At 34.3% G+C, this 24,673-nt stretch overlaps 5 protein-coding genes across 8 annotated transcripts in view; 2 read left to right on the top strand and 3 right to left on the bottom strand.

Moving 5' to 3' along the window:
• LOC144834501 (tektin-1-like) overlaps positions 1-3,609 on the top strand; it is a 4,048-nt gene extending 439 nt beyond the window's left edge. The window contains exons 2-6 of the mRNA XM_078689327.1: positions 37-242; positions 654-819; positions 1,313-1,585; positions 2,198-2,420; positions 2,930-3,609. Of these exons, the coding sequence (XP_078545453.1) occupies positions 53-242; positions 654-819; positions 1,313-1,585; positions 2,198-2,420; positions 2,930-3,286 (1,209 nt within the window). The 5' untranslated portion in view covers positions 37-52 and the 3' untranslated portion in view covers positions 3,287-3,609. The remainder of the gene's footprint in view (positions 1-36; positions 243-653; positions 820-1,312; positions 1,586-2,197; positions 2,421-2,929) is intronic.
• The window catches only part of LOC144834514 (uncharacterized), a 27,587-nt gene extending 10,832 nt beyond the window's left edge, over positions 1-16,755 (bottom strand). Inside the window, exon 1 of the mRNA XM_078689344.1 lies at positions 15,644-16,755. Within this exon, the coding sequence (XP_078545470.1) occupies positions 15,720-16,553 (834 nt within the window). The 5' untranslated portion in view covers positions 16,554-16,755 and the 3' untranslated portion in view covers positions 15,644-15,719. The remainder of the gene's footprint in view (positions 1-15,643) is intronic.
• On the bottom strand, positions 3,618-8,815 carry LOC144834495 (required for meiotic nuclear division protein 1 homolog). 3 transcript variants are annotated; one of them, XM_078689319.1, is made up of 10 exons: positions 8,708-8,815; positions 7,802-8,269; positions 7,523-7,631; positions 7,012-7,133; positions 6,773-6,873; positions 6,178-6,287; positions 5,687-5,751; positions 5,232-5,429; positions 4,759-4,875; positions 3,618-4,219 (listed from the first exon to the last, which is right to left on the bottom strand). In XM_078689319.1, exons 2-10 carry the CDS (start codon positions 8,237-8,239, stop codon positions 4,088-4,090), a joined length of 1,392 nt encoding a protein of 463 aa, XP_078545445.1. In that variant the 5' UTR covers positions 8,240-8,269; positions 8,708-8,815; the 3' UTR covers positions 3,618-4,087. The 3 variants fall into 3 exon arrangements, with proteins under 3 accessions (XP_078545445.1, XP_078545444.1, XP_078545443.1); XM_078689318.1 differs by having other exon boundaries at positions 8,649-8,797; XM_078689317.1 differs by having other exon boundaries at positions 8,641-8,782.
• On the top strand, positions 8,828-10,092 carry LOC144834519 (uncharacterized). Its single transcript, XM_078689351.1, has 2 exons — positions 8,828-9,290; positions 9,489-10,092. Exons 1-2 carry the CDS (start codon positions 9,045-9,047, stop codon positions 9,723-9,725), a joined length of 483 nt encoding a protein of 160 aa, XP_078545477.1. The 5' UTR covers positions 8,828-9,044; the 3' UTR covers positions 9,726-10,092.
• LOC144834478 (uncharacterized) lies at positions 10,747-24,673 on the bottom strand. Of its 2 annotated transcripts, XM_078689283.1 has the most exons (23): positions 24,657-24,673; positions 24,063-24,146; positions 22,447-22,537; positions 21,639-21,755; positions 20,925-21,023; positions 20,348-20,461; positions 20,059-20,161; positions 19,771-19,936; positions 19,320-19,417; positions 19,084-19,238; positions 18,764-18,856; positions 18,464-18,503; positions 17,965-18,149; positions 17,399-17,506; positions 16,829-17,026; positions 15,078-15,326; positions 14,142-14,333; positions 13,368-13,532; positions 12,912-13,205; positions 12,328-12,411; positions 11,837-12,047; positions 11,612-11,653; positions 10,747-11,326 (listed from the first exon to the last, which is right to left on the bottom strand). In XM_078689283.1, exons 2-23 carry the CDS (start codon positions 24,083-24,085, stop codon positions 11,031-11,033), a joined length of 3,123 nt encoding a protein of 1,040 aa, XP_078545409.1. In that variant the 5' UTR covers positions 24,086-24,146; positions 24,657-24,673; the 3' UTR covers positions 10,747-11,030. The 2 variants fall into 2 exon arrangements, with proteins under 2 accessions (XP_078545409.1, XP_078545408.1); XM_078689282.1 differs by lacking the exon at positions 24,657-24,673 and having other exon boundaries at positions 24,063-24,277.

The following is a 24,673-nucleotide window of genomic DNA, read 5'->3' as shown; positions in this document are numbered from 1 at the left end:
AAATTAAAAAAGAACATTTTTTAAACAATCTTTCAGATATCAAATAATAAAAATGGCAAAGCTGATCCAAGCACCATCTGTATTCACTCATCCTGAATGGACCCTAAATAATCATCTTGAGTACGACAGCGCAGAAAAGCAACGTGCGAGCGCTGAAAGACTAATTGCAGAGAGTGACAGGTTGATTGATGAAACCGACAAGACAACGAAGAAAACACAAAGAGATGTTAATAAGAAATTTGGTATGTTTTTCACACTGTTTACAATAAATCCATTGTTTCATGACATCAATTAATATTCAGCTAGTAAATAGTTAGTAAGGTACATGTGAAAAATAAAAGGTTACAGTATTTAGGCTAATTTATTTTATTTGACTAGGCCTAGACTTTAATTAAAAAGCATGTACTGCATGATGTTGTGAAATAGTGATTTGATGTCATAAGCCTATATTTCCCCAAGAATATTCAATAAAATGTGATGCGTGTTCATTCTATTTAAAATTTATTTTTGTCTGTTTTTTTTTTGTCAATTAGTATCTCCTTATTATCCACAGTAAATCCCCTAGACCTATAAATGGATTATCAATAATTAAGTTTTTAATTTTGTTTGAAAATGCAGCAGAATCAGTTTTAATGTTTATATTTTATTTCCAGATCAAAGAATAGATGATGTTACATTTTGGAAAGATGAGTTAGATCGTAAACTAGATGACAGTAAACAGGAGATTGATATGCTTCTAGCTTACAAGACTAGATTGGAAAGTGCCTTTGAGGCCTGTAAAGAACCACTCGCAATTGTAACTCAGTGCCTAGCAAATAGGTAAGACACATTTTCATCATAAGTCTCTGACTAAGAATGTAGAATATGGCGATTTACATAAAACGCGGAGCGAACAGGCTGTTGTGTGGAAACCCACTCAGGATAGATACAGATTCTACGTTGAACAAGAGGCACGCTGGTTTACGTTTCCGCTTACTGTTTCCACTTGTGTGTGTAAATTGGTCTTATAAAATCCTACTACTACTGCAATTAATTAAAACACCAATCAGAAAAGTCTCATGGTAGCTAGCATCAGCGACATCATACTGTATAAATAAATTTGAAATGTAGGGTTCAAATCTGGTGTGCACTCCCAACCAATGGTGTGCACTCCAAAAAATAAAATATTGAAATAAAATTATAGACATATTTGCTTATTTCCTTCCTAACATTATTAGCTGTGTCCTGCAGCCATGAATGATTAATTCATTAAAACATTATTTCCAGTTTCAATAATATTAGTTACTAACTTTCAATTTTACTGTTTATACAGAGAGAGTCGTGTTGCAATAGACTTAGTTCACGATGACGTGCAGAAAAATCTGATTAAAGAGCGTGAAGTGATTCAAGGGGTGATGGCGCTGTTACAGCGTACACTGGAGCAGACAACAGAGCAAATAAGGGTCATGAGATCGAAGAAGTATTATCTTGAAAAAGACCTCAAAGACAAATTCCAAGCTCTGAGCATAGACGGAGATTGTCGTGAGTTAAGAGATGATCATTCAGGATTAAGGTCAGCCCCCGGATCGGCGAAGATCGAAGCAAAGTAAGTTCCCCTCAGAACACACTTCCTTAATATCCATATCCCAAGAATGTTTCAGATTGCTGAAACTAAACTTTATTCATCATAGTCATTTTAGTATCTACCAGAGAAAGTAGTTTCACTGTGTACAGTACTGTACTTTTAATCCAAGGGCACTGTACCTACAGTATTAGCCTTACTGGATCAGTATTCACATTATTTATCACCAGTACAACAGGTGAAATTGAACAACAACTATTACCAAACGTCATTACAATAGCCATTATATTATTGCTTGTAGTATTAGTATCATCAGGGCATTGAGTAATTGGTCAGTAGTTACAAACAATTACAATCCAGTTGGTGCAGTACTGTACCCGCTGCTTACTTGGTCTCGAATCTAACCCCTAGCCATCAGCGTAAGCTCGTATGAATGCCAGGTCTGGAGGTTGTGTGTTTGCATCCCACCCAAGAATGACCATTCTCAATGTACTTGATATAATTTAATAAAGTATAAATTTCGTAATGTTCTTGGTATAAATTTCGTCAGAGTAGGGCAAACATCTGACTAATTAATAGCCATCATCATAACACGATGACATAATATTAATATTTCTTAATACATTATAATTACAGCTCTGTAACACCAGAGAGTTGGCAAGACTTTTCAGATGAAAACATTACCAAAGCAGAAAAACAAAGGAAGTGTGCAGTGGATTTAAGAAGCATCATTGATAGTATCCTGACGACGACAGCCAACGACATGCAGCAACAAGTTGATGACACAAACCTGGCGTTTGATAAGAGAATTGAGGAGACAGCAACTGCTAAGAGCAAGCTAGAAGCTCACCTAGGCAGGGTAGGTCATGTTTGCAGTAAAGTACAGTGCTGAATGATCATAGGCTCCAAGGGTTACTCCCTGTCCTCCCATGGGCCACTTCTTTGGAAAACATATTAAACAATGAATACCTTCATTTAGATGCAGGTGCAAGCTCACCTAGGCAGGGTAGGGCATGTTTGCTGCTCAGCTGTAAAGTATTGTCTGTTAGTAGTCTTTACCAAGAATAAGAATCCAGTGATGTATCCAGGATTTTGAAATGGGGGAGGGGGTTGACAGCATGGTTAAATGAAGTGCTGAACTTGCATTGTACAGCTGTCTACACTTTCAAACTAGTTTGACAAAAAAAAGTGGGATGTGCCCAAATATGGTAGTGATATGACATCGTGTCTATATTATGGGCACATCACATTTTTTTGTCACTATAAAGTTTGATAGTGTAGACAGAGCTTAAAGGTGGGTTTTGATTAAGTGCTCCCACAAATCTGTTTATTAACATAATTCTAATAAAATCTTGATTCTTTTATTAGGTCCTTGGTCAAATACGAGACATGGAGGGAAACATTGAGAAATTACAGAAATCTATCGATGATAAAGTTGGACCAATGAAGTTATCCGAGACTAGGTTAAATGCACGTGCTACACGGCCGAACGTTGAATTGTGCCGTGACCCAGTGCAGTACCGTCTTATCAATGAAGTGTCTGAAATAGATACGAATGTGAAGCGCCTCCAAGAAACTCTAGCGCAAGCAGAAATGGAACTCAAAGGCCTGATACGTAACCAGCTTCGTTTAGAGGAAGACATTGACGTCAAATCAAACACACTCAACATCGATGAAGCCAACTGCATGGGAATTCGAAAAAGCATCTTTATAAAAAAATTCTAAAGCATAGCACTATTGAAATAAACTAAACTCTTTTCAGTTCTATGTAATATTACTAAACAGTTTTCTGCGACATATACAGGTATTAATAAAGTATAATGTACTAAACTAACTATCTCTGTGATTTTTATCTGTAATATTTATGTATGTATAATAGAATCATTCAAAATAAATAATAATCCGTCCAAATCTATATTGCAATTTACCCTATCTATGTAATAATATTTAACAAATCATCATTTTAATGTTTTTTAGAGAATACTGTAAATAAAGTATGAAATATAACGTAATAAGTCATAAGTATGTATAAAGAGAGCATAACAAATAAAAAAAATCAGATTAAATATATTTGTATTTTCATTTATTTCTATCTTTATTTTATAGCATAAATTGTGTGTAAACACCCTTGACAATAAAACTGACCATGTATTTGACCTTTGACACAGCAATATTTATAATTTAATCTTATATACATTTAGTTTCATAGTTTTAAAATATTCAGTAATAATGCTATTGGAGGGATATATTTATAAATCACCTAATGGTCAAATTAGGAACAATTCCATCATCAAAAAAAGCGAATATAATTTGTATTAAAACCAACATTTAGGTAAAAATTAAGATCACATACTCTGGATCTGTCTGCGATGGAAATGGTATGATCCTACAATGAAAATGGTACGATCAACTTGGAAGCGACCAACTTAATCTCATAGACAGAATATTACTTTTACTATTATTTGGATTAAATGGTATGATCCTACAGTAAACAACTCACAGGAAGCGACAAACAGAATATTACTATTATTTGGCCATGCTTTTATTATGCCTGTTAATTTCTTTCTTTGGCTCCTCATAATGTTCACGGTGTAGTTTGGTTTGGTCTACTTGCTCCTGTACGTACATCTTGATATAATGCACAAATTCAAAGATAACCTAGCAGAAATAGAAATAAAATGTATAAAGCTCTATCTACACTTTATGTAACACAAATATGTGATATGACATCATCATGTCCATGTATGGGCACATCACATTTTCTTTTTCACATAAAGTTTGATAGTTTAGACAGAGCTTTACAATGAAAATACAGTATAAACTGTAAAACAACTTAGTTGCAGTATTTGTTCCCCACAACTCAAATGGGCATGGAACAATAAACATCCCACACACCAATAGTGAGATTGTTACACTGTAGTGTGGATGTGTATTTTCTGTTTTACAACCAGTGCCCATGTAGTACATACTTATCAGGGAAATGCAATTAAAAATGTGATTTGTCAATGAATGTTAACAACATCTATTTTTATATGAAGCTTGCGATTAGCGATAACCTACACATTAATGTGTGGTCAGTCGTGGTCTGACCTAGAAACCACCAGTTGGCAGAATAGATCATCTTAGGTCATCGAAAGCCTCCTATTAAAAAACCCTTGGAAGATCTGGGTTGGCTAGGCAGTCAATACCATCCTTACCTCAACAGTAATCAGTGCAATTATCATCCACTCCAACCTAAATGAATGCTGTTCATTCAAGTGTGTCCGCATTAGTTCTACAAGCTCTGAACAATGATTTAGCTTTTCATTTAATACCTAAAAAAGATGAATATAGAAGACAATGTAATATATGTTTTTGAAAAAAACCATGCATTTTATTTTTTTTATTTGTAAATTTGAAATAGATATACTGTATAAAATTGCAAGCATAAAGTTTTATACTTATATAAGTTTCCTTCAACACATACTATGTTTTATTAATTATTATCGTACGTGTTAATATAATTATTGTTTTATGTATTTTTAATATATGTGTGGAGAATATTTATTGAATAAACGAATGAATGATGAATGAATGATATACTGGAAAATAATTGATAAATTTTGAAGATTATGGAATCTGTTAGTGAGAAATATAGAATATAACTATAGTATTTCAGGCTTGTTCCTACTTTAGTTCTTCTTGATATGCTAAGAAAGTTACACGTTTTGGTAAACATCAGCTCCAAATCATCACGATTCCAGTAAAAATCGGGAGAGATAAGCAGGTCAGAGGTCAAGTTGATTCGATGACGTAAACTAAACAGCTCCCCTAGCTTTCTCAGTACTTGTTCTTTGCTCATTTTCAGTTTTTTTCCAGCTTTCAAATTCTGAAAGAACATTAAGGGCTTCCAGTTAGTATGAACAAACAAATAGAAGGTGGAAGAATCTAGCTGCAGGATGTGGTTGTTTCTTTATCATCGTCTAACTAAGCAACCCTAATAGAAATTCTCTACAGTAGTATTTTGGCAACAAAACAATCATCTTTTTTAGAACTCATCTCTCTCTCCCCTAAGTACTAGAAACAATTAACTTTATTATTTAACAAATATAATTCAGATGGAAAAACAACAATATCTATACTTACATCTGGAACCCATTCTATAGAAGTCACAAACTTATCCAGAGACCACTCCCAAATAGCTAATTTCACTTATTAAATAAAGATATAAATATTATATGACAAACAAAAATATGCAAGAAATTAGAAATAGGAACGCAAATGGAAAATAAGTTGCATTTAGCTCATTTACGCCATTCAATGAGATATCATTATTGATTTTTACATACATGCCTCTATGAAAACCTGGTTGCTAAATAGGGTATAGCAGCAAATAACAAATTAGCAGTGGCAGCTCCAGGATTTTGAAATAGGTGGACCCAGGGCCTAAAAGTAGAGATGAAATGAAGTGCTGAACATTGTAATGTCCTATCTCTTGCATTACATTTTGTGAAATTTAGAGGGGGTCCGGGTTGGCTGGGCCTTCCTTGAATCCGCCCCTGATTAGTAGTTGAATTCCATTATTTTCAGCACACATTGAACAGAGAGATAACTTATATATATAACTATACACTTACCAGATAGCGCAAGGGCATTTGAAAAGGCAAATTTTTCTAAAACTGTTCTTTCCGGACTGTTGTCTTCATGTATAATAATGGTATCAGCGTCTGCAATTCTAGTGGCATCACTATAAGAGAAACAAAATACAATTCATTATTTATAAAATTGTACACCTTAAAGATATATTTCCACCTGACAAATATTTGTTTACATTTATATTTGTTAAATATGCCATTTTAGTGTCACATACTAAACAATTATTTACCTGAAAAAATTGTAATTCAAAGAAAAGAATATTCAAATTGGCTGCCAGCCAATGGGTTTTTGGTTGAATTTAACCGTTTATTTTGTCATTTTATAAGTGAAAACATTATTTTTTGTTTTTGCAGAAGTGATTAATTTTGTTAAAACTACAAAATGCCTTATTCAAAGTCTAATTTTATTAAATAACCTTCATTTTTCATGTTTTTGGGAGACAATACTGTACATCTTAAACTTGATTTGTTAGTTAGATACAGTTTTCAAAATTCAGGCAGAATGTTTACTTTATAAGCAGGTTAAGGTATGGTGTAAAATATGATATTCGAATAACAGTAGTAGAATTATGCTTACCTATCATACGTGTAACTCATTTGTTCATTTTCCCAAGTCACTAAGGCAATCTCATATGCCTGTGATTCATGTTTTGTTATTGTCCTTATTACACCTTTAATCTACAAAAGAAAATATTAAAAAAACAAATAAAAAACAGAATCACAAGTAACCATCCAACTCTCTTTTTTTCAGAAATAAAAACTTTGCTATATATGTACAGTAGTTGTGATCGTGTGGCTTTAAAAAAAATTACGTACCACTAGCTCAGGTACGTTCCAAAAGACAACAGAGCCCTCTCTAAACAGAAAGATCTCCCTTGGTTCTTCATCTCTTTCACCAGATATATTAAGGAATTGCATATGAAGGACATCTTGGGAATCTAAGAAACAGAAGAGATAACTATTTATTTTCAGGTTAAAAATAAATATCCATATAAAAAAATGAAGAAAATGAAAATTGCACACTAGTATGAGGATGCGAAATATCAGGAAAATGATTTTTTTATTTTTTTATTTTATTGATTATTGGAAGATTTGAGAGGTCACTGTCTGCTTTTGAGTACAATTGACTTATAGTATATGTATACAGTACAACAATACTGGAAAAACTTTTTATTTATTGTTTATGTAGAGCATCTTGTGTACATATGTTGTGTTGTGTCTTGAGAACAGGATTGCCACCTTTAAGGATAGTGAATAATTCACTTATGGTTATCTTTTGAAATTTACCTACATTTTTTTTTTTAAATGCTAGAAAGAACTTATTAACCTGGAGGCATGTAAGCTTCTCTGAACAAACCCTGCGCTTGTAGATCTAGGCTTAGGTGTTCCAGGTTGTACTCTTCAGCTGTAGAATAAGCAGTCACTACTCCAAGGCCCTAGAAAAAAGAACATAAGTTTTGCATATGCTAAAAATCAATATTATTAATGAAAGTGCTTGGGAAAAAAATTATGAGAAAGAATAAAGCAGCTTCCCTGCCTTCTGGTTGATATATGACAATGTCCTACTAAGGCTGGAAACCAATTCATCTTTCTATACCTATAATACCTGTGTATCCAAGGCCAATCTAGCTGGTTTCTTTGTCCTGTGTTTTGCACCCTTTAGTTTCTGTCCTTTCTGATTAGTTCGGTTACTTTTGCCTTTTTTAACAGTCATCGCAAACACTATTGGCCTGTTTTTATCATCTGGCCCATCTTCGTTTCCCTTCCTTGTTATAGACTTGGAGGAAAGGTGACGAGTTTGTGAGTTAAGATTCTTGGTTGAAATGTTTTTTAATGTTGTTCTATTCCTATATTTTGCACAATGTGATTGGTACGCACTTCTTTGCTGGTGGTAGTATAAACCAACAGGATTATGATGTTTCCATGATGACTTTGAACATACTATTGTGTTATATTTACTTATAGGAAACAAATTGGGTGTGTTCTGTAGTATTCTGGTAATGTTTCTTGAAAACATGGAAGTTAACACTTTCAGTGAACACATGTTGTTGGCATTCAAATCAGTGCTCAATATCTGTAAAAATAAACAAACTTTGATGAGTCCATGGCTATGTATCTGCAGATGCAGATAAAAATTAACAATAAAGTTAAACTGCCTGTGGAAACAGGGTTGAAGATTCCATTCAAGAACATTTTTTTTTTTTTGGCTTTGCTCTAGCTAGGCCTACCTATTATGTTGATGGGTAGTACTCTACGTCTAGTAGGCCTAACGTTATCCAGTAAGTAGGGCCAAGGCAACTAGGCTAGGCATCATGCTAGCTAGGCAAGGCAGGGCCCGAGCGGGGACAAGCTACACTCTCCTCCCCTATCATAGCTAGCTAGAGGAGGCCTAGCCCTATCTAGGCTAGGCCTAGCCAAGAAAATTTATGATTTCCAAAAACTAACAGCATTACGGATAAATTATGTGTAGTAGATACGGAGAGATTTATATTAACGTGCAACGAAATGTAACCTAGGCCTAGCACAAATTTCTGAAGAATATGAACTGATTTTGATTATTTTCACGTGTCGATTGTTTTCAAGTAGCGCGCCACCAATTTCTCATATATTGTTTGCAACGCCATTATTGTCAAAAGAATACTCATGAAAAGTAATAACGGTAACTCAACGGAATCATGCCAGTACTACGTGTTATTTAGACAGAATAATTGAGTTATTTTTCATAAATTGATTGGTTTGCTCCTTATGATTAATTTTAATTAAGTGTTGCATAAAATGATCAATGCAGTTCGCTTATTTTTGGCGTTACCCAACTGTGTGGTTACCATAGTCTGTTCATCGACCAATCAATGGTCAGCTCCTGTCACGGTGTACTTCCTTGTTTACCTTTTGTGCAATTTAAAATACAAAAACAGAAAGCGATGTCAACAACACATAGCAACAAATTTCAAAACGTGTCATTTGACGTTATTTTAGATGATTCTGGTAAAAATGGCAAAACAAGAGTTCCCAAAAGACTCATAGCAAACAACGGCTACAAAATGAGTGCAGAAAAATTACAAATAAAACAACAAGAGGCTGAGAAAAGGCGACAGGTTTGTGTTTGTGTTGCAAAAAAGCCAACCGTAGTTAGTACGTCTACTGCCGAAAGAACCGCGCGACGAGCGTGGAGATAAGGATTCCTAGGCCTAAAAATTAATCCTACCTACTACTGTTTTGTTCTTTTCATATAAATGTCTTTTAATTCCAGGTTCCAGTGTATTGTTTTATATTCATTTTTATATATTTTACAGGCATGTAAAGATTATAAATTGGCACAAATAAAACAAAGACAAGAACAGTGTAGAGTAATTGCAGCAAAGATGGAGGCGTTATTAGATTTAGATGCTAAACGCAAAGGATTGCCAGGAACTGAATCAGTACAATCTGTATCAAGACGACAGGCTGGTGACATGATAAAAAGTGTCGCAGATGACTTCAAAGGAATTGGAATCTCATTAACAAATGATGTTACTATTACAGATACCTGAAATAGAAACTGCTACTAAGGCCTAAATATTTGTTGTATTATAAAGGACTTTCTGAAATAGGATATTCTATATAAAGTAAACACAGAAGGAAAATCTTAAACATTTTTTGTAAAAAGAAATACCTAGGATAAACAATAGCTTCTGCACAGTAGTAGCCACCATGTTTCATACGTGATAGGCGTGAGGACATGACGTGTTGATTAGAAATAATAAAAACCGGACATAGAGACAATGCAGTTTAATACATATTTTTAGTATTTTATTTATTGATATGTGGTTCAACAAGCACATGGAAATAGGAAGTCTGATCTGTGTATTATACGAATAACGCTGTTCTCCGTGTAATAAAACGATAATAAACACATAATATAGTTTTGAGAGATTTATTATGTAGATTTTGACTAGTTACTGTCAAACAGTGCAACCATGTACATCCGGGAAACAAACAATAACCGAGTGCCAAATATCTCAAGCAAACGTTTTACATACGTTTTTAAGTACATAGTAAAATAAAGTTGTCACCAGTGGCAAGCTCATGTTGAGTATATAATGAAGGTGTTTTAATGCGTCTAATACTAATTCGTATTATATAGTTGTTGTTTGGTAATTATTATAACAAATGTGTAAAAATTTCAATAAAATTATGAATGATACTGCAGAATTATGTCCCAGCTACTTAACTTCACATTATTGTGCTTTTGAGGAAGCGACGGACCTTTCCTACCTTCCATATATTTTTTGAAAGATCAACCGTTTCGGGACGGTAGAGACGAAGAAGGCGGTAATTTTAACAGACCGTGACGAATCGAAGGTGTACACAGCAACATATTATGAAATTACTGAAAATTCATTTACGGGGTGAAGATGAATGATAAAAAGCCGTCTCGACCAACCGCCGAGATATAGGTTATTGTTTGAATTTGTTGAAAACACGCTGTTATTCCATGAAATAGAACTGTGTTATAACATACAATAACATTTGTTTCTTTTAAGTACAGTGTAATCAGGGAAGAGTGTTCTTCCCTGGTAATGAAACAGCATTTCCCAGGATACCTAATGATTAAATTCAATGCAGTCAAATAAGCATCTCTCTGAGCAGCAGTGCAGTCAAATAAGCATCTCTCTGAGCAGCAGTGCAGTCAAATAAGCATCTCTCTGAGCAGCAGTGCAGTCAAATAAGCGAGAGGTGTCAAAACTAAACGGGTAATAAATACATTTTTGACTATTACTGGTAATATGCTTAAACGAGTTAAAGTCAGTTTACAATTTAGTTCGAATCTTAACAGTGATCATTTACGGTGGTAGCTACATTGCTGATGCATTCCTCTGCATTTTCTCCGCAACTTCTACAAGTCCCTGTTCTTTCAAAGCACTGTACATAACCTCGACTTGATTTGTCACTTCAGTCTGCCGTTTCCTCCAAGAACTTAACATATCCATAATCCTTCCAGAAACTGTTTTGTTATCACATTCAAAGTTTTGTACTTCTGTCCATGTAAATCCCAGTTCGATTGCCAATGGTTGCCAATAAGTTGAACCTATTTGCTTAGCCAAATTGTACAAGTGTTTATCGTCTAAATAACCACTACATCTACCAGTATCTGTAAGTATCGTAACCAATGTCAAAACATACAAATCTTGATTTACCAAAATTGTTAGTTTTATTGTACAGTATAATGAACCTAATACAATATTATCAACTAACAATATGCTTTTATGACTTCAATCAATCAAAATCAACATTTATTTCCAAAAAGGTGGCGTCACCAAAAAAGCAAAAGCTTGTGTCAGGGACGCCAAAACAAAACATTCAAAAGCAGAACATATAAAATATGTCTTTACTTACCAAATACGAAAATGAACAAACGTGGAATGAACAAACTAACCTGATTTTATCAACGTTGCAGGTTTTCCTTGACTTTCTGAATCTAGAAATTAAAAATACAACGCATTGTAGAATCTCACAAACTAATTAATTTTTCTTCAAATAAAAGTATAATACTGCTACTTGACCACCAACGATATCATATATATCAAAATACATGTAAACCGATAAAATAATATACAGTATAACTCAAAGTCATCAAAACATTTATTCGAATTATATATACCTGGTGTCCTATTGTTAAACAGTCTTTGCAGCTTGCTTGTTTTTATCGATTTGCCTCCGCATCGAACATTACCCATTCTTAAACAGTCTTCCAACTTGTAGAAGTGTTTTTCTTGGCAACCGACTCTCCAGCACAACACAAGGAACTCATAACCAGTTCTCTTCATTCCAGATGTCATTACTTTAAGCTCTTGCTTAAGGAACTCTAACGCCTAAAATAAATATGGCGGCACTCTTTATAATTGTGTTTGTTTGTGAACGGAGTTATTTTCCCAGGGAAATCAGAGAGAACTTTTGTCCGAATGGTCCAGAAAACACATGTCCCTAATCACGCGATACGTTACCTAGTTTGGGAGACTGACATTTTCTTCAGAAATGTATTGTTTTGATTTACTAATTCTGTTTTTTTTAAAGTAAACATACTTATTACATAACTCTAGACCTTTCAAGTCAACGGTTATTATATATAGGCCTATTTTAGAAAAAAATTACCTGCATACAGATCACTGGGCACGGCTGACCAGATGTCATTTCAGTACCATCCTCATACACTTCTGGCACACGTGATATCTCCAGCTGGTATTTTAAAAAAAAGATAGATTTTTCCACAAATCAGTATTAACTAATAGTCATTTATACTCGAATTTTTTTGTAATGATTTTTTAACCGATGTACACATATATCGAAACTGTATATAACAAAATACAGATTACATAAGTACTTAATAGTAGTGTTCAGAGTGGCCTCAACATTTTCTTAGAAGCACAGTGTCGATATTATTTGGTAATCAAGTTAAACAACGATGCTTTGGGAAGTGACTTTCCAATTGAGTTGGGAAAAAGTCCACATCGTTTCGACCCATCTACAATGCTTTTGCAACACTATTTCTACGTAGGCATGAGTGCAGATGGTTGTATAATGATGATCTTTTATTGCCTCCTCTTTGTGAATCGTGAGGGGTCATAGTGTAAGTATATCTTGCTTTTCCCTAGTCGTTTAATCGTGATCGTCGAGAAATTCTATCAATAGGCCTACAGGGAAAGAAAAAATATGAATGCAGTATAGGCCTACGGTACCTTCAAAGCAGACTTGTTACTTATAGTGACCTGACCAAGGCTAAGATCATGATCATGTTCTAAGCAAACGGTAATCTTGTTGCTAAACAGTGTAGGCGCATGTGTACATTCTTTCTCTTGTGTCATTTCAATTAAACTGACGACCAGGAGTTGGAAGATGCTGTCAGGAAGAAAGTCATTCGATGCAATGTAGACAGATACCATATGATCTGGGTCACGTTCAATTGGCATGCACCTTTCCATGTAATTTAACCGACATGGTACAAAAAACGATCGACTTGTCTCATGGTGTTTCTATCAGAAAAATAGAATTATATGAATAAATAATTTAAACAATTATCATTATTATAACATTTATTTCTTAATTATAATTTTTGTTAAATATTTTTATCTAATATAGGCCTAATTTGTGAAGAAATCTGCTGACCAATGACTTTTAAAATATTAATACTATACCTTAACTTGCTCACACAATAGGCCGAACTGTTTCATAAGCTCTAGAAACACATCAAAGTTTGAGTCGTCCGATTCCAGTTCTTCTTGCCATACATGTCGGGCCAACTCCTCATGTAGAATACCTTCATCTTCAAGTGTACGCCATAGTTTAACCATGGTAGGCAGCTAAACGAAAGAAAACAGTTGTGTTTCAACTAGAAATCTGATTTTGTGAACTACTGCATCTACTAAAATGAAATAAATTAAGATTGTACTCAATGATAATAATATTACTCAAACAAACCATAGACCTGCTTCATCTAAACATATCCTCTGTTAAAACGTCTAATAAGAGCTTGTTGGGATACCGAAGACTATAATTAGCATAAATATTGAAGGTATAATTTGCATGTTTATGTTCTGGATCACGGCGTATCTTATAGTGATAGGGTTACATAAAAATGTTCAAAAGGATTGTATTATACCATAGATCATATTGATGTACCGTGTTACAATATACGCCTGTGTTAATAACAGAGGTTGTTTGTATCAGGGAAGAGTGAACTTATTAATTTCAGTCTTCCCTCCAATTTTGCACTCTACAGAAGTATACACAAAAATGAGTGTAACATTTAATAGATATCTGTTGTATTACAAGCGATTTGTAAGTTGTATAGTTTTTCGTTGTGAATATTGCTAACTGACAGAAAATGCTGTTCAAATAATTGTCTGTTCAAATACAGATATTTTACAGCTATGCAAAATAACCAATATTAAACAGTTTCCATGTCATACCTTATCACCGGGTTTAACGTATGTTATTATTCTCTTCAATATGGTAATCAACTTTCTTGGGCTGGTTATAACCGTGTCTTTGAGCAGTTGGTGTTTCGCAAAATATAAAACCGTTCCAATGTCGTGCATGTACTGTAGAGTGTGGATAAGGTTTTCCGGAGTGATCCCGTATTCAGCGGCAGCCTTGAAGACCTTATCAAATACAACATATATAAATAATATATTTATTGTGATGGAGCCTGACATGAAGGTTATTAACATTTAAAAAAACTATAACTGCGAATGAAGTAGCTTTGACTTGAAGCACTAATATTATCAGATCCAACTACCACACTACCGACACAATTCAAAACTGCAACGGACCTACAGAAATTAAAGAACATCGCATCTGACAGAACACTTTTGAGAAATTTCACAGCAGAAATAAGCAGAGCGGCCGAGGCGGAAAAGTCAGAAGACTACAGTAGGCCTATTCGGCGGAACGTAAGTAGGCCTAAGTAAGTAGCTTTGCGAAAGGGAGTTTTTTTGTATGGACTGGCATGTTGTTTAATAGCCTGTACTCAGCACAGTGTATTAGAGAACAAGTTATTCTTTTTTTTAAATAATTATAACGAACAAGCTACAATTGATACATCAACTCAGTATATTATTAAGCAGATAGTTTTTAAATTGTCTAATATTGCATTATTATTCTGCCTAATATAGCATGCATCAAGGCCAAATATAACAGATATTTAGTTTCACATCCCATCCCTCATCAACTTAAAATAGTATATATTTGTTTTTCTGTTTTGTCTATGTGTTTTACGTGACAAGTTTTACTTCTTGTAAAATCCTCTATTAATGGTATATTTCTTTTGTTTGTTTTTTGTTGTTATTTTCTATACACCATTAATACTAGAAATAAATGTTTTTGAAATGAACTTAGTTGCCTACCTCATGGTAAGGAATGCGCACTTTTGTCTTTCCAATCTCTTTTATCCAACGCTGTAATTGAAGCCATTTGAGTGGGATTTGTTTAGGAAATGTCTTCAAAAAACCACTGACATCGTGTTTAAGGCTGTTCAACATAGTGTCACTTTCCAAAGGATATTTGTTGTCGATTGTGTAACACTTTCTGATCACGTGACACTCATATGGCGTATCTTCGATTTCTTGAAATAATGTATCAAACTGATCTTGTATCTACAAATAAAATTCATTCTTAATAGTGATACACAAATATAAATATTATGTGCTGTAAATATCAAATCGATTGACGACCGTTAGTGAAATGTCCACCTAAATAAAATACTCTGATTATGAAATGCAAAAACCATTGATTCCGCTATGGTAGACAATGACCAACGTTAATTCGACCAAACACCGATATAATTTGCGCATTTATAAAAAGTTAAAAAAACTCCAAAAGACGGAACAATCAAGAAACGAACACATCTGCGCATGTGTATAATTCAAGTAGCCTACATACTCTGGAACCGTGAGTACTGGGATTATCTTACTTGAATCTTACTTGAATATTCGGGCTCATGATTAAGGCAAATGCCTTTTAAACGCCCTCCATTTCTTCTGTATTTACTAGAATTGGTAGCAAAATTTATCTCCCATTGCTCTGTCATTGTTTAGTTGATCTTTGAATGCATTTATGTTTTCTGCTTGTACTGTAGTGTGGTATAGATTGTTCCATGTGTTGACGATTCTACTTGAAAAGGAGTGGCTTCTGATTTTCAGTCGGGCTCTTGGCTTTCTTAATTTGAATTTATGGCCCCTTGTTCTACTGTCCTCTCTAAAATCAAAAAAGATTTCGGCTTCAATATCATCTAAGCCCTTGATAATTTTAAACACTTGTATAATGTCCGCTCTTCTTCTTCTGTAATTCAGTGTAGGTAGTCCAAGCTCTTTTAATCTCTGATCGTAAGATTTATCTTGTAACTTTTTGACAATTTTAGTGGCCCTACGCTGCACTCTTTCAAGCTTATCCAAATCACCTTTTAGGAGAGGGTACCATATACAGCTTGCGTATTCCAGATGAGGTCGAATTATACTTTTATAAAGGGGCAGGAACATATCCTTATCCATGTAAGCAAAAGATCGCCTTACCAGTCCAATGAGTCTATTTGCTTTATTTACAGCTTCATTCGTTTGTAGTGAAAATTTTAAAGACTGATCAAAAGTGACTCCAAGGTCCTTTTCAGTATTGGCATTTGGCAGATCCTCGTCACCTTCCTCTGTTGGCATAGTGAATTGCATTTGTGGATTTGAATTTCCATAATGTATTACTTTACATTTTTTGATGTTGAATTTCAGCTGCCATCTTTTAGACCAATCGGATAATGCCTTGAGATCATTTTGAACAGTATCATTTCTGTTTTCATGCACTACATTAAACATCTTAGTGTCATCTGCAAACATCCATACTTTAGATTTAACTGCATCAGGTAGGTCGTTTATGTAAATTATAAATAATAAAGGGCCTAATACGCTGCCTTGAGGGACTCCACTTTTAACCGTAGACCATTCAGAAAATGCTGCGGCCACTCTAACTCTTTGTCTCCTCCCTGTCAAAAATTGATGTATCCATCTCAGTAGGTTTCCTTTTATTCCGTACGCTTCCAATTTTGGAATATTATACACATGCGCAGATGTGTTCGTTTCTTTATTGCTGTCTTTTACACTATTGGGTTTACCCATTTATCATTTTCTACGCTGGTTCCTGATAGACTTCGGCTATGTGTTCCCACTACTAAAATTGGTGGTTTTTTGACTTTCATGTCTTTATCTTGTTTCTGCGACTCCCCAGCGGGGATTGCGTACGTATAAATTAACTTCATCCAGTACTTTATTACTTCTACATTTGTCATGTTGCACGTCATATCTTGGTGGCCCTTAAGAAAAATATATCATAGTATTTTCTTAATGTGTGATGACATTAATACACTCTGTATGCCTATTCAAACATAAGCCTAATTGATTCACGGATGAAAAACTAAGTAGGCCTAAAGCTTGGCTCCCATTAAGACGCAATGAATGTAACCGTAACGCAATTGACCAATCACAAACGACAGTCGCGAGCGAGTAACTTATCGCTTTTGATTGTTCAATTCGCGCTTTCGCACTGAAACTGATATGACAACAGTCCAGTGTTTTATTGAAAGAACTCCGGAATGTATTTTCAAATTTGAATTTAGTTAACTCTATGGTAACAGCGATACAAAACTATCATAATATATACGCCAATACAAAATACCTTTTCTTACCTTCTTCTCTTTCGTGGATGATCTTGCCTCAATAGAATTAGCCTTATCATACATTCTTTCCTTCAAATTAAATGTTATCACGTAGACTGCTTCACTCGTCAAAAATATCTAGTTAATAAGACAACAACGTTTAAACTCTCAGTCCAGTTTATTTATTCAAAATGTAAGTAAAACCTATATGCCTTGGCTATGGTTTAGGATAGTCGGTTTAGTAGGAGAAGTTTTTTACATTATTTGCCATAGGCTTTACGTAAACGTAACACGTAGGCCTAATGATAACAGGGAGCTTTCGATTTGCGACTCCTGGACCTGGTCAACATGACGTAGTTCGGTCGTCGATCGTCTCGATTTGCGACGACCGAGACCGACAACCAAACTACGTCATTAATTCATTGTGCACATGCGCATATATTGGGACCTGTGTCCTCGCCTCCACCTTAACACAGGTTTGATGGTTTATAGATCAAGGAGAAAACCGACGACACATCGATTGACCTGACCTAGGTTGGTCTTCGCAAATCGAAAGCTTCCCATCCTATCATATGCTGCAATACAGGCCTACTTACTCGGTGTGTAATATAGTACAACGGCTGGCCAGCAAAGTCCCATATGTATGTAATGTCTTCATCACCAAACATATTTGTATCTCCCTTTAACTTGTTAATGATTCGTTTTTGCATTTCGGAAGAAAGTTTCTGATTTGATTCATTAATTACACAATCCTTCTCAAACAAAACCTGTTTATCTTCAACTGAAAAACATAACGTATCGTAGTTATTTATTAAATAAAACACTAAAACACCTAAAGGCTCGGCGGATGAGACAAAACTGGAATATTTTCAAAATTTGCTTAGAAAAAATTAATTTCTAGTTACATAAATATTGAATTGAAAGCTAGTGGACATCAACATGTGATCTTTATCTCAGACAAGTATTACCGTCAGGTTTTTTATTCGCAATTAAGATATAGCTAGTTTTATTTATAATAAAATTCTATATAATTATAGCTAGTTTGTGTCCATGGTTAAATAGCATAAACATTTTTTTCACTACAATTAGGCCTACCTTCGTTTTTATTTAGTCTAAGCTGTTTTGACGAGCTATTCTGTGAATAGAAATTAGAAATTAAAATATTAAATGTTACTCTCATTTATATAACATGAATTAAAGACCTTTCACACCTGTTAGAAATAATCAGAATACGTGAATACTTCTCACAAACCTTTGAAATATCATCTTTTTGCCAATATCATTCTTTTACAATAACACACAACCATGCGATACTGTATGTTATTTTTCTAAAGTATTTACTTTTCTCTGGACCACAGTTCTTTCAATCTAGTTAATATCATATCGTTAAATTACCTTTGATGTTGCATCTTGGTTTGTAGCAGCGATTGGTTGTGATGTCACTTTTGTTTTCAGTTCCAAATCTTTTTCTATTTCTGTATCCTTTTCCTGTTTTTCGATACGTACATAATAAATGTATATACTATTTTATTTTCATTGAAATCAATATTGTCTAATTGTGATAATGGAAATTAAAAGAAATATAACTGACATGTTTATTGTGAATCAGCTGCAGGTTAAACAGAGCATTTAAAGCTTTGTTTGATCAATATATATTTGTTGTATCTCACCCTCACAGAAGTATGTTTTTAATAGAAAGAATTCCGTAATTTTACCTCGGTTATAGCTGGTGATGGACTCTCCAGCTCCGATATTGTTGATACAGTCTCCGACATTGTTGATGGGTCTGTTTCGGTTGCTTTCAGTCTCAATTTGTCTGCTACATTGGCTTCCAACTTCTCGTCGTATATTTCTTGAAGTCTCTTACACTCTGTAAAGTAGTTTGATGTCATTCATTTACAAGAAAGAATAACATAATAATAAACTGTTAAAGATGTATTGTACCACTTACCATCCAAGTCCTTGTGTTCTTTCCATTTCTTTTCACTGTCAGCATGGAATGCAGTCGTCAATGCGATACCATCTGTTGAACGCTCTGTTTCATTGAACCTGTGATAACATTAAATAAATAAAAGAGTTCTCCTAAAATTCGTAAAAAACTTAATTTAGTCAATATTAACCAGTGCATCAACACGTTAATCAATATATAATCACGCCAAATGTGATCATCCCATTAGTTTTAACAAGAACTTGTCTTTCTCACATCAATATGGACAACCTGCATGCAATAACATTCCTACACTCTGTCTACACTATCAAACTTTATGTGTCAAAAAATGTGCTGTGTCCAAATATGGTAGTGATATGCTTAAATATGGTAGTGATATGACATCATCATGTCCATATATGGACATATCACATTTTTTTGTCACATAAAGTTTGATAGTGTTGACAGAACTTACGGTTTTTCCAGAAGAGTGTTCACTAAGCTTGTCTTTCCAACGCCTTCTTTACCAGTAATCATTAAGCGTGCATGATTAACTGTTATTTGACCAGTCTCCAGCTCTTCTCTGAACACCCGAACAGCCTCTTTCCCTCTAGCTAGTATTACTCCTGGAATTGCATAACCTAGATGAAAGAAGAAAACAATAGTTGTTTCCTTTCATTTGCTTGATAATGTTTGATATTTTTTTAATAATGCAAGCATGAAATATTAATTGTGCAGATTATGGAAAAATGGTATTATTTACTCTGCATGAGTTGTAAGAGCTCTTCTTTTTGCTTGTCTTTAGTTTCATTGTTGTATTTTCTACACACATTCTGAATGTATTTGTCCACTGGTGTCGAACCTTCCTGAAATTAAAAGGAAGACTAAACATCGAAAAGAAGACTGTTGCAATACACAATCATGATCATGCATCTTAACAATCATCTTCATTACAAAAAAAAACCAATTACATAATAAAAATGAATAAATAACAATATATTTCAGAACAAAATAATACTAATTTTATGTAAACTGAAGTAAAGAAACATTACATTGTTGTAAATATGAACATCTGCTCCGGCATCTAAAAGAGCTTTAGCAGAGTCTCGATGCCTGGTAAAAGGTAAGTTAGACCGTAATAACCAATGAAGTGGTGTACTGCCGTTCTGTAACAAATTAATTTACATATTTGGAACAGTAACACTATAATACATTTTATTGCACGTAATTGCGAACTCTCATAATGGGCACCTCTAAATACAGTATGTACAGTCTGTATAAATAGTGATATCAGACAACGCTATTTGTCGTCGGAATAATTTCTAATAATAATGGTGATAATCATGAGAGTTGTTTGTCAGTATATGCAGATGACACTATATCGAAGATGACGATAGTATAATTAAAGCTTAATATGAAGAGATTTTGTAATTTCTCAAGGCTCTGTCTTTCACCTCTAAATTGTTTGGAATATTTGGTTCTTGAAGACGTAGAAATGATACATTTGTAGATAAAGGGGTTTTTCGGAGGAAATGGAACACAACGAACAACATTTATTTTTCGGGTGATTATTAATCTGTTTGAAAAAGGATTCATTATAATTATTAGTTTGTATGTTACCGTGCTTACCTCGTCTGGACTATTTACTCGTTTCGATGATATACCTAATACATACTCTATCGATTTAAAATATCCTCGCACAGACAACGGATGAAGTATAGTAGAAAACTGCAAAATAATGATATTCTTTCAAACCTCATATTTTCTATGAAATTGAGTTTTCCGGGTTAATCTCATGAATTATTCATGATTTCTGCCCCATACGTCGAGTAATAACAATTTTTCATTTGGTATTGTGCAAATAATGGTGACATTTTTACAGGAACAGCCAATCAGATTTTTTTTTTTGGAACACGATGTTGTAGAAGAAAAACGAAAACGATAAATCGTAGAAAAAGGTCAGCAAATCTTCCTATGTCATTTTTAAAATGTAAAAAATACAAAATAGGGCCTACAAGAAACATATATTTTATTTCTTGATTTATTATTCTTATGTTTTATTGAAATCTGTGGAACAATCTGTTGAAAGAATAGCGACGGAAGCTGAATCACCATTGGTAGCAGCCCCAATACGAGACGGCATACCAGCAGTAACGGCATCCTCAGAAGTGAGCACCAGCAACAACAGAAATAGACTTGCCCCAAGTCTGCATTTATTGTCTTTTTTATGTTAGTCCACAAGTTCGATTTTTGTCAAAAGTAGTATACGTATCATATGAAACGTCACATATGACAAAATATTTATCTTTTTACTAATATTAAGTCAAAACATGGGTGTCTTACCTGTCCCTCTTGGTCTTGTTCTTCAACTTCTTGAGGTGTTGAGCTTGTTAAAATCTTAAATATGAACTCTTCACATGGGTAGAAGTAGATAATGTGACGTAGCGACGTCACACCGTTCTATTCACCGGTAATAAAAGAAAAAAAAGTTATTTGCATAGTTTCGTGGCAATTACAATGCCATCGCTTACCGTTCAGAGGGTGGTTTTCTAATGATATTTCACTATAACATTTTGACGAATTGTTTTACTAGATGACCACGGTGGCCTGGTCTCATTTAATTAAAAGCCGGTGGAACTCCACCAACAAGAATTGAATAATAGTGTGACTTTATTACCAAATTGCGCACGGAAAACAATCTAGACATTAATATTGTTATTGTTATGAAAAGGTGTGGGATCATTGATTGAGCACAATTAAACATAGTAACATTTTAGCTGCATTAGGCCTACAATGATTCATTCATGATTTACTATAGACAACGTTTTAAAATACGCTTCCCCTCCTCGTGGTTGGCGGTTCTAAATACGCACCTATCCTACTTTTAGGAGCACATTTGTAACAACCGGCGACCTATCTAGGTCAGGTGTCGACTCGCTGTTTTGTTGTTGGACGTCGCCTGGACGTAGAAACCATCAAAACTGCGTTGAGGGAAAATATCCCCGCATGCGCACAATGAACTACAATATTACAATGAATTGCTACGATCGGTCGCCGTCGTCGCAAATCGAAAGCTCCGCATTATTCTCCTGATGAAAGGCGTCGTAAAAAAAAATATTTTTTTATTAAACGTAACTAGGCCTAAACATACATATCTTTCAGTAAGGATTTCTGGTTGAGCTGTTATAATTCGTTCAACTTCTTGCCAGTTTGCACATAATACTTCATCATACACGTCTTGACTGCGTTAAAAAAATGAAGTTAATTTGTATGTATTTAACATTTATTTTGGATAATATCAGAAGAAAGGATAAAATTCTAAATACACTCTGTAATTAAAAAGAAATATACAATGTAACATTAAAACTATTCTATTGAAAACCACACAAAACACGGCCAAAAATTATGCTTGGGGCCGGGCGTATTTTTTTTTAGAATGACTCACAAACTGTACTTTTGAACATTTCTTAGGACATTATTTAGGTTTTAAAAAATGTTTAAAATGCTACGTGATCTTTCTAGAACATGAAACTTACAGCCGGATATGACTCACAGATCAAAACATTGTCGGATTTATACAGCTACTTATTTTTGTTTAAGTGCCGATGATGTCTTTTGTTTTGTTGCTTATTTGTTTATGTTAATGTTATCAACTAGGTTCTGATGTATAATAAGGGGGACTGAATTGAATTATATTTATTATGTTTCAAGTAAAAAAATAAAGGCAGATCAAAATATGAGGATTTGGGTTAATTAATATGCAGACATCTCGATCAACGTTATTTCATGGGAATGCATGGTGATAGAACAGCCTACTATAAAGCCTATTCCTTTATGACTACTAGCCCAAATAGTAGGCCTAAATATGGTTTGAAACTGCTATTGATATTGATGTAAAACATTCGGTAACCACTTGAGAGCACTTCTAATAGGCCATTTCCTTTACCAAAATACATTACAGAGTGAGTAATTCTTGTTTTATGTTTAGACTAAATGTATCAAAACAAATCATCAAATGATCGACCAAACAAAAACGGTTTTAAGCCGTGTTAAAAATTGCGCTATAGGATTTTGCTAGTGTGATTATAAGCATGTTATACTTGATACATAATTGTTACATCGGTTAAAAATAAAACAGTGTATTTTAAAACCGACCCACTCGCCCTTTAATAAGACATTCTCTTTAAGCGGAAATAATATGGTTTACAAAGAATGGAAAATGATCTGCGAGTTTCATTTTCATGTCATAGTCACGTGCACGTCTGATGCAAGGAATCATTTGATATTGGCATAGCTTGTTATTTTATGAACAAAGATAATTGTTTATATGGCCTAAATATATATTTAAAATAGAACTTAATGTAATTGGCATCGAGCTAGTCCGGCCATAATTAAATGGGGTTTTTTTTCATTTCGAGGGCCGGGGGGTTCGTCCGAACCCCACCTGGATCCGCTACCGATCGACGTAAAGTCGTATTTAATCATCCTCTCAGTAGTGGCGAACACAGGATTTTTTATCCGGAAGACATTTAAAAAATGGATTATCGGACATCATTTTGTTACTTAAAAGTCTCATCTCTATTTGAGGCCGTATGCGAAATATTTTTCCTTAAAAATGTTCTTAGAAATAATCATACAACACGGCATAAACAATTCATAACATTTAGCAATGACAGTCAACCTTTGACCTACATGCAATTAATGCAGATACTCGATGATAATACATGAATAAATTGTTACCAGGCGTCGTAAAAGGTTTATACTTACGCAGTGTATTTTGATGCAGCCATTGTACATACATCTGTGGCGTTGTTATTAAAGGCATACAGTGATGGAAAAACCTAAACCACACTAAAAGACAAAATATTTTCTACAGGATGTTTGTAGACCTGCATGGCTTATTCTAGCTCTAGCTGCCAAAAAATCAGTTTTTTTATACCACTGTCTGATTTACACTGGAGAAAACTGGAGATTGGAATGTAGTTGTGGCGTGTGTACAAGGAAGAATTTACAATTAAATGTTCAAAATGGTTTGAAACGTACATGTCACACCTAATGCATATTCAATAAGATAGACAAATATAAATAATGAATAATTCATGTTTTCTGCTTCGCTTTACCTACGAAGAAGACATTTTTCTCCCGTTATTATTTTTCTGTTGGTTAAATATTTGAATAAAGGTGGGGGAAGGGTGGCATGTAACGTAACCGATGGTAGGCCTATATTTGTCAAGTGGTGTAGGGGAATATGGAGGGTGGGGTGGGGGAATATATAGGGTGGGGATCGGTTATTGCCAGGCCCTGTCACTTTTTACCATGGAGGTATACAATTTTTTTTTGTAGATTAGATGTTATACCTACGTGGTTTTACGTTGGGT

The sequence above is a fragment of the Antedon bifida genome, chromosome 2, assembly GCF_963402885.1.
Source record: "Antedon bifida chromosome 2, ecAntBifi1.1, whole genome shotgun sequence".
Taxonomy (NCBI): domain Eukaryota; kingdom Metazoa; phylum Echinodermata; class Crinoidea; order Comatulida; family Antedonidae; genus Antedon; species Antedon bifida.
The sequence above is the reverse complement of the archived record's forward strand: the minus strand, read 5'-3'. Positions and strand labels throughout refer to the sequence as shown.

Coding starts and splice junctions, on each gene's coding strand:
- LOC144834495 (XM_078689319.1), bottom strand. CDS start 8,239: ATGTGTTCACTGAAAGTGTTAACTTCCATGTTTTCAAGAAACATTACC. Junction 6,874..7,011: donor GGAACGTACCTGAGCTAGTG/GTACGTAATTTT, acceptor TTTCTTTTGTAG/ATTAAAGGTGTAATAAGGAC. Junction 6,288..6,772: donor ATGAGTTACACGTATGATAG/GTAAGCATAATT, acceptor TTTCTCTTATAG/TGATGCCACTAGAATTGCAG.
- LOC144834519 (XM_078689351.1), top strand. CDS start 9,045: ATGGTCAGCTCCTGTCACGGTGTACTTCCTTGTTTACCTTTTGTGCAA. Junction 9,291..9,488: donor AGGCTGAGAAAAGGCGACAG/GTTTGTGTTTGT, acceptor TATATTTTACAG/GCATGTAAAGATTATAAATT.
- LOC144834478 (XM_078689283.1), bottom strand. CDS start 24,085: ATGGCTGCATCAAAATACACTGC. Junction 20,462..20,924: donor GAGTAAATAGTCCAGACGAG/GTAAGCACGGTA, acceptor AATTTGTTACAG/AACGGCAGTACACCACTTCA. Junction 18,504..18,763: donor ACCAAGATGCAACATCAAAG/GTAATTTAACGA, acceptor TTCTATTCACAG/AATAGCTCGTCAAAACAGCT.